Raw genomic sequence first — 9,553 nt, forward strand, 5'->3', positions numbered from 1 at the left:
ATCTCCCCTCCCTGGGTAACCCTAGGTCTCATCTCCCTGGGTAACCCTAGGTCTCATCTCCCTGGGTAACCCTAGGTCTCATCTCCCCTCCCTGGGTAACCCTAGGCCTCATCTCCCCTCCCTGGGTAACCCTAGGTCTCATCTCCCTGGGTAACCCTAGGTCTCATCTCCCTGGGTAACCCTAGGTCTCATCTCCCCTCCCTGGGTAACCCTAGGTCTCATCTCCCCTCCCTGGGTAACCCTAGGTCTCATCTCCCTGGGTAACCCTAGGTCTCATCTCCCTGGGTAACCCTAGGTCTCATCTCTCTGGGTAACCCTAGGTCTCATCTCCCTGGGTAACCCTAGGTCTCATCTCCCTGGGTAACCCTAGGTCTCATCTCCCCTCCCTGGGTAACCCTAGGTCTCATCTCCCTGGGTAACCCTAGGTCTCATCTCCCTGGGTAACCCTAGGCCTCATCTCCCCTCCCTGGGTAACCCTAGGTCTCATCTCCCTGGGTAACCCTAGGTCTCATCTCCCTGGGTAACCCTAGGTCTCATCTCCCTGGGTAACCCTAGGTCTCATCTCCCCTCCCTGGGTAACCCTAGGTCTCATCTCCCTGGGTAACCCTAGGTCTCATCTCCCTGGGTAACCCTAGGTCTCATCTCCCTGGGTAACCCTAGGTCTCATCTCCCTGGGTAACCCTAGGCCTCATCTCCCCTCCCTGGGTAACCCTAGGTCTCATCTCCCTGGGTAACCCTAGTAACCCTAGGTCTCATCTCCCTGGCTAACCCTAGTAACCCTGGGTCTAATCTCAAATTGTACCCTATTCCCATTATAGTGCACTACTTTTGACCAGGGCCCGTAGTGCTTGGTCAAAAGTAGTGCACTATATAGGGTATACAGTAGGGTGCCATTGGGGATACAGACCTGGAGTATTTATTATAGTGTTGAAAGCTTTATCTACTCTGACTCTTCAGAGAAGAATGTCACAGAAATGACGTCAGATGGATGTTAGACTGACCCCTGCGGTCAGACTCTCTCAAGGAGTGCTGTTGCTACGCTCCCAGTGAAACTCCATCAACAGAATACCTTCCCAAGGTTATTGCTATTGTAGTGTTTGTTTAAGACACACAGTACCTTTTATGGAACCGAGACTGAGCCACGTAAAACTAAGCACCCACCGCTGATAAAAAATGTCAATGGCTACGTTATCAAAATGACATCGTAAGGATTCCAACAGAGAATCTTCATGATTCGAGAACTGCTGTGCAAAAGCCTTAGCACACAGCGAGAGCTAATCTATGGTTAGCCAGTAATGCCTACCTTAGCAGTCATGAGTCAGAGACCTGTGGGTCAAACTCTGGGGTTTAGTTAATAAGTAAGGCCGGGTAGGGCATCACACTTAAAATGGACTCTGGGGTTTCTTTCAACAGAAGATGGCTTCCTTCCGATACTGTTATCTACACAAGACAATACTCATCCACTGCAGCCTTGGCCTATAGATATATTACAAATGGTGCATCTCAGTCACCATGAGAACATTGCTGAAATAGGAGGGGGGAGAGTCATATTATCATTCAATACAACCATTTTACTGCTCTGAAGGAAAATCCTCCATTGTAGAGAAACTGAATACTTTTACAGAATTATTAGTGAATTATAAAATTGTCAAGGAACTGAGTTGTATATGAACTAATTATTATATGTTAAATAATTATTATATATTCAATCATTATTATATATTAAGTTAAACCAAAGCATATTCTTAAAGATTGTATCACATTAAAGCAAATAGCCTCCAACTCTGGTTTTGGTTCATATTGATGAACTTTTTGAGATAGCAGGCAACCAATGTAACTTACAGCTGTTACATGAGGGCCAAATAACACTGTAACAAATAATCAGGGCAACTTCAGTGATTGTCATCGTAAAATAATTAGTGTAAGTCTATATCATCACTTTTAGACAACAATGGATATTTAATAGAAAACTGGTATATTGGACAATGAATTAACATGATCATCCATTTGACCTGCCTTGTGTTACAGGCTAGTTTTGGTCTCTGTTAGGGACATTTATTCAGATACAAAGTAACCGATTACCGTTACGTCTAATACATTACATTTTTACAAAGTCGGACAAATAAAACGTTTTTTTTTTTTTAACTCACCGTTTTAGGCATCTTTGTTCTGGATGGTGTATTAGGTTTAGCGACTGAATGTGGGCTCCAGAGTACCGGAAAGAGATCGTAGTAGTTAACTTCTCTGGGGGAACTCTCAGTCCGTGATAAAGAACGCTAGTCCTTCTCTGCTCGCGGACACTCTCTGAAACGGTTGGTGCGCCTGTCCTCTGAACTTGGCTGTGAAGATTACTTATACTGACGTGGTAGGCTACTCATGTCTGTGACTCATAATCAGATACATAAAAATGCCAGAGCAGAGGAGAGCCTAACCTTGTTCGATGACGCCGACGACCTACCTGAGACGGAGTGTCGTTAAAAGCTCCACCCTACAGAACGGGCTGCTGACTACTGCTGTAGTGCCATCCCGACGCACCGTGGCGGTTGGGTCCTTTCAGTTACAGCCTTGAAGTTATGACTAGTGTCTATGGGGACCTTTGATCGTTCAGACGACAGCTACAGCCTTGAAGTTATGACTAGTGTCTATGGGGACCTTTGGTCGTTCAGACGACAGCTACAGCCTTGAAGTTATATGACTAGTGATACATTTATATTTTTCGAGGGTCAGAAAAAATACTACCACTAAGACTTTTAAAAATAAAAACTATACCACTGCCCTCAAAATGTACATGTGTAACGGCAGTCTACTTCGTCCTCCTCCTCAGACGAGGAGAGGCGAGAAGGATCAGAGGACCAATGTGCAGCGTGGTAATTTGACATAATGAATTTAATTAGACAAAACAAAAACACTATACAAAATAACAAAAGAACATACCGTCACAGTCCTAGCTGGTGCAGAACACAAACACAGAGACAGGAAACAACCACCCACCATCCCCAACACAAAACAAGCCACCTATATATGATTCTCAATCAGGGACAACGATTGACAGCTGTCTCTGATTGAGAACCATATCAGGCTGAACATAGAAACAGACGAACTAGACACACAACATAGAATACCCACCCCAACTCACGCCCTGACCAACTAAACACATACAAAACAACAGAAAACAGGTCAGGAACGTGACAGAACCCCCCCCTCAAGGTGCGAACTCCGGGCGCACCCCTAAAACTCAAGGGGAGGGTCTGGGTGGGCATCTGTCCGCGGTGGCGGCTCCGGCGGTGGACGAGGACACCACTCCACCACTGTCTTTGTCCCCCTCCTTAGCGTCCTTTGAGTGGCGACCCTCGCCCCCGACCATGGTCCAGGAACCTTCACCAAGGCCCCTCCTAAATAGAGGAGACAACTCAGGACCGAGAGGTAGCTCAGGACAGAGAGGTAGCTCAGGACAGAGAGGTAGCTCAGGACAGAGAGGTAGCTCAGGACAGAGAGGTAGCTCAGGACAGAGAAATCGCTCCGGACAGAGAGGTAGCTTAGGACAGAGGGACAACTCTGGACTAATGGCAGCTCCGGACTGAGTGGCAGCTCCGGACTGAGTGGCAGCTCCGGACTGAGTGGCAGCTCCGGACTGGGTGGCAGCTCATGACTGGAGGGCAGCTCATGACTGGAGGGCAGCTCATGACTGTAGGGCAGCTCATGACTGTAGGGCAGCTCATGACTGTAGGGCAGCTCATGACTGGAAGGCAGCTCATGACTGGAAGGCAGCTCATGACTGGAGGGCAGCTCATGACTGGAGGGCAGCTCATGACTGGAGGGCAGCTCTAGACTGGAGGGCAGCTCTAGACTGTAGGGCAGCTCTAGACTGTAGGGCAGCTCTAGACTGTAGGGCAGCTCATGACTAGGGCAGCTCATGACTGGAAGGCAGCTCATGACTGGAAGGCAGCTCATGACTGGAGGGCAGCTCATGACTGGAGTGCAGCTCATGACTGGAGGGCAGCTCTAGACTGTAGGGCAGCTCTAGACTGTAGGGCAGCTCTAGACTGTAGGGCAGCTCTAGACTGTAGGGCAGCTCTAGACTGTAGGGCAGCTCATGACTGGAGGGCAGCTCATGACTGGAGGGCAGCTCATGACTGGAGGGCAGCTCATGACTGGAGGGCAGCTCATGACTGAAGGACGGCTCTACCGGCTCCTGACTGGCTGGCTCTAATGGCTCGGGACAGACGGGCGGCTCTAATGGCTCGTGGCAGACGGATGGCTCAGATGGCGCTGGGCAGACAGATGGCTCAGATGGCGCTGGGCAGACAGATGGCTCAGACGGCGCTGGGCAGACAGAAGGCTCAGACGGCGCTGGGCAGACGGATGGCTCAGACGGCGCTGGGCAGACGGATGGCTCAGACGGCGCTGGGCAGACGGATGGCTCAGACGGCGCTGGGCAGACGGATGGCTCAGACGGCGCTGGGCAGACAGATGGCTCAGACGGCGCTGGGCAGACGAGCAGTGCAGGCAGCTCAGACGGCGCTGGGCAGACGAGCAGTGCAGGCGGCGTTGAGCAGACGAGCAGTGCAGGCAGTTCAGACGGCGCTGGGCAGGCGGCCGACTCTGACCTGCTGAGGCGCACAGTAGGCCTGGTGCGTGGTGCCGGAACTGGTGGTACCGGACTGAGGACACGCACCTCATGGCGAATGCGGGGAGAAGGAACAGTGCGTACAGGGCTCTGGAGACGCACAGGAGGCTTGGTGCGTGGTGCCGGAACTGGTGGTACCGGGCTGGAGACACGCACCACGTGGGGGAGGAACAGGGCTCTGGAGACGCACTGGAAGCCTGGTGCGTGGTGTTGGCACTGGTGGTACTGGGCTGAGGCGGGAAGGTAGCGCCGGATATACCGGACCGTGCAGGCGTACTGGCTCCCTTGAGCACTGAGCCTGCCCAACCTTACCTGGTTGCATGCTCCCCGTAGCCCGTCCAGTGCGGGGAGGTGGAATAACCCGCACTGGGCTGTGTTGGCGAACCGGGGACACCATGCGTAAGGCTGGTGCCATGTACACCGGCCCGAGGAGACGTACTGGAGGCCAGATATGTAGAGCCGGCTTCATGGCACTTGGCTCAATGCTCACTCTAGCCCGCCCAGTGCGGGGAGGTGGAATAACCCGCACCGGGCTATGCACCCGTACAGGAGACACTGTGCGCTCTTCCGCATAACACGGTGTCTGCCCGTACTCCTGCTCTCCACGGTAAGCATGGGAAGTGGGCGCAGGTTTCCTACCTGCCCTCGCCACACTACCCTTTAGCCCCCCCCCCCCCAAGAAATTTTTGGGGTTTCTTCACGGGCTTCCAGCCCCGCTTCCGTGCTGCCTCCTCAGACCACCGCTCCTGGGCTTTAGCTGCCTCCATCTCTTCCCGAGAGCGGCGATATTCTCCAACCTTAGCCCAGGGTCCTTCTCCGTTAAATATTTGCTCCCATGACCATTCCTCCTGGTACCGCTGCTGCTGTCGCTGCTGCCCGTTGCCACGCTGCTTGATCCTTGTTTGGTGGGTGGTTCTGTAACGGCAGTCTACTTCGTCCTCCTCCTCAGACGAGGAGAGGCGAGAAGGATCAGAGGACCAATGTGCAGCGTGGTAATTTGACATAATGAATTTAATTAGACAAAACAAAAACACTATACAAAATAACAAAAGAACATACCGTCACAGTCCTAGCTGGTGCAGAACACAAACACAGAGACAGGAAACAACCACCCACCATCCCCAACACAAAACAAGCCACCTACAGTGGAGAGAACAAGTATTTGATACACTGCCAATTTTGCAGGTTTTCCTACTTACAAAGCTTGTAGAGGTCTGTAATTTTTATCATAGTTACACTTCAACTGTGAGAGACGGAATCTAAAACAAAAATCCAGAAAATCACATTGTATGATTTTTAAGTAATTAATTTGCATTTTATTGCATGACATAAGTATTTGATCACCTACCAACCAGTAAGAATTCCGGCTCTCACAGACCTGTTCGTTTTTTCTTTAAGAAGCCCTCCTGTTCTCCACTCATTACCTGTATTAACTGCACCTGTTTGAACTCGTTACCTGTATAAAAGACACCTGTCCACACACGCAATCAAACAGACTCAAACCTCTCCACAATGGCCAAGACCAGAGAGCTGTGTAAGGACATCAGGGATAAAATTGTAGACCTGCACAAGGCTAGGATGGACTACAGGACAATAGGCAAGCAGCTTGGTGAGAAGGCAACAACTGTTGGCGCAATTATTAGAAAATGGAAGAAGTTCAAGATGACGGTCAATCACCCTTGGTCTGGGGCTCCATGCAAGATCTCACCTCGTGGGGCATCAATGATCATGAGGAAGGTGAGGGATCAGCCCAGAACTACACGGCAGGACCTGGTCAATGACCTGAAGAGAGCTGGGACCACAGTCTCAAAGAAAACCATTAGTAACACACTACGCCGTCATGGATTAAAATCCTGCAGCGCACGCAAGGTCCCCCTGCTCAAGCCAGCGCATGTCCAGACCCTTCTGAAGTTTGCCAATGACCATCTGGATGATCCAGAGGAGGAATGGGAGAAGGTCATGTGGTCTGATGAGACAAAAATATAGCTTTTTGGTCTAAACTCCACTCGCCGTGTTTGGAGGAAGAAGAAGGATGAGTACAACCCCAAGAACACCATCTCAACCGTGAAGCATGGAGGTGGAAACATCATTCTTTGGGGATGCTTTTCTGGAAAGGGGACAGGGCGACTGCACCGTATTGAGGGGAGGATGGATGGGGCCATGTATCGCGTGATCTTGGCCAACAACCTCCTTCCCTCAGTAAGAGCATTGAAGATGGGTCGTGGCTGGGTCTTCCAGCATGACAACGACCCGAAACACACAGCCAGGGCAACTAAGGAGTGGCTCCGTAAGAAGCATCTCAAGGTCCTGGAGTGGCCTAGCCAGTCTCCAGACCTGAACCCAATAGAAAATCTTTGGAGGGAGCTGAAAGTCCGTATTGCCCAGCGACAGCCCCCAAACCTGAAGGATCTGGAGAAGGTCTGTATGGAGGAGTGGGCCAAAATCCCTGCTGCAGTGTGTGCAAACCTGGTCAAGAACTACAGGAAATGTATGATCTCTGTAATTGCAAACAAAGGTTTCTGTACCAAATATTAAGTTCTGCTTTTCTGATGTATCAAATACTTATTTCATGCAATAAAATGCAAATTAATTACTTAAAAATCATACAATGTGATTTTCTGGATATTTGTTTTCGATTCTGTCTCTCACAGTTGAAGTGTACCTATGATAAAAATTACAGACCTCTACATGCTTCGTAAGTAGGAAAACCTGCAAAATCGGCAGTGTATCAAATACTTGTTCTCCCCACTGTATATATGATTCTCAATCAGGGACAACGATTGACAGCTGTCTCTGATTGAGAACCATATCAGGCTGAACATAAAAACAGACGAACTAGACACACAACATAGAATACCCACCCCAACTCACGCCCTGACCAACTAAACACATACAAAACAACAGAAAACAGGTCAGGAACGTGACATGTGACAAACAGAGCCTTCGGGAAAGTATTCAGACCCCTTGACTTTTTCCACATTTTGTTACTTTACAGGTTTATATATATTTTTAAAATACATCCTCATTAATCTACACACAATATCCCATAATGAAAAAGTAAAAAGTAGATTTTTAGACATTTTTGCAAATGGTTTACAAACAAACTACTAAAACATCACATTTACAAAAGTATTCAGACTCTTTATTCTGTACAATAGTGGCCAAAAGTTTTGAGAATGACACAAATATAAATTTTCACAAAGTCTGCTGCCTCAGTTTGTATGATGGCAATTTGCATATACTCCAGAATGTTAAGAAGAGTGATTAGATAAATTGCAATTAATTGCAAAGTCCCTCTTTGCCATGCAAATGAACTGAATCCCCCAAAAACATTTCCACTGCATTTCAGCCCTGCCACAAAAGGACCAGCTGACATCATGTCAGTGATTCTCTCGTTAACACAGGTGTGAGTGTTGACAAGGACAAGGCTGGAGATCACGCTGTCATGCTAATTGAGTTCGAATAACAGACTGGAAGCTTCAAAAGGAGGGTGGTGCTTTTTAATCATTGTTCTTCCTCTGTCAACCATGGTTACCTGCAAGGAAACACGTGCCGTCATCATTGCTTTGCACAAAAAGGGCTTCACAGGCAAGGATATTGCTGCCAGTAAGATTTCACCTAAATCAACCATTTATCGGATCATCAAGAACTTCAAGGAGAGCAGTTCAATTGTTGTGAAGAAGGCTTCAGGGCGCCCAAGAAAGTCCAGCAAGCACCAGTACCATCTCCTAAAGTTGATTCAGCTGCGGGATCGGGCACCACCAGTACAGAGCTTGCTCGGGAATGGCAGCAGGCAGGTGTGAGTGCATCTGCACACACAGTGAGGCGAAGACTTTGAGGATGGCTTGGTGTCAAGAAGGGCAGCAAAGAAGCCACTTATCTCCAGGAAAAACATCAGGGATAGACTGATATTCTGCAAAAGGTACAGGGATTGGACTGCTGTGGACTGGGGTAAAGTAATTTTCTCTGATGAATCCCCTTTCCGATTGCTTGGGGCATCCGGAAAAAAGCTTGTCCGGAGAAGACAAGGTGAGCGCTATCATCAGTCCTGTGTCATGCCAACGGTAAAGCATCCTGAGACCATTCATGTGTGAGGTTGCTTCTCAGCCAAGGGAGTGGGCTCACTCACAATTTTGCCTAAGAACACAGCCATGAAAAAAGAATGGTACCAACACATCCTCCGAGAGCAACTTCTCCCAACCATCCAGGAACAGTTTGGTGACGAACAATGCCTTTTCCAGCATGATGGAGCACCTTGCCATAAGGCAAAAGTGATAACTAAGTGGCTCGGGGAACAAAACATTGATATTTTGGGTCCATGGCCAGGAAACTCCCCAGACCTTAATCCCACTGAGAACTTGTGGTCAATCCTCAAGAGGCGGGTGTACAAACAAAACCCCACAAATTCTGACTAACTCCAAGCATTGATTATACAAGAATGGGCTGCCATCAGTCAGGATGTGGCCCAGAAGTTAATTGACAGCATGCCAGGGCGGATTGCAGAGGTCTTGAAAAAGAAGGGTCAACACTGCAAATATTGACTCTTTGCATCAACTTCATGTAATTGTCAATAAAAGCCTTTGACACTTATGAAATGCTTGTAATTATACTTCAGTATTCAATAGTAACATCTGACAAAAAATATCTAAAGACACTGAAGCAGCAAACTTTGTGGAAATTAATATTTGTGTCATTCTCAAAACTTTTGGCCACAACTGTACTTTGTTGAAGCACCTTTGGCAGCGATTACAGCCTTGAGTCTTCTTGGGTATGACGCTACAAGCTCGGCACACCTGTATTTGCGGCGTTTCTCCCATTCTTCTCTGCAGATCCTCTCAAGCTCTGTCAGGTTGGATGGGGAGTGTTGCTGCACAGCCAATTTCAGGTCTCTCCAGAGATGTTCGATCAGGTTCAAGTCTGGGCTCT

General features: G+C 48.6%; 1 protein-coding gene across 1 annotated transcript in view; it reads right to left on the bottom strand.

Annotated features, from left to right (window-relative positions):
* LOC120035911 (ezrin-like) overlaps positions 1–2,550 on the bottom strand; it is a 36,653-nt gene extending 34,103 nt beyond the window's left edge. The window contains exon 1 of the mRNA XM_038982378.1: positions 2,151–2,550. Within this exon, the coding sequence (XP_038838306.1) occupies positions 2,151–2,162 (12 nt within the window). The 5' untranslated portion in view covers positions 2,163–2,550. The remainder of the gene's footprint in view (positions 1–2,150) is intronic.
* Positions 2,551–9,553: the final 7,003 nt, after the last annotated feature.

The sequence above is a fragment of the Salvelinus namaycush genome, unplaced genomic scaffold (assembly GCF_016432855.1).
Source record: "Salvelinus namaycush isolate Seneca unplaced genomic scaffold, SaNama_1.0 Scaffold115, whole genome shotgun sequence".
Classification (NCBI taxonomy): Eukaryota; Metazoa; Chordata; class Actinopteri; order Salmoniformes; family Salmonidae; genus Salvelinus; species Salvelinus namaycush.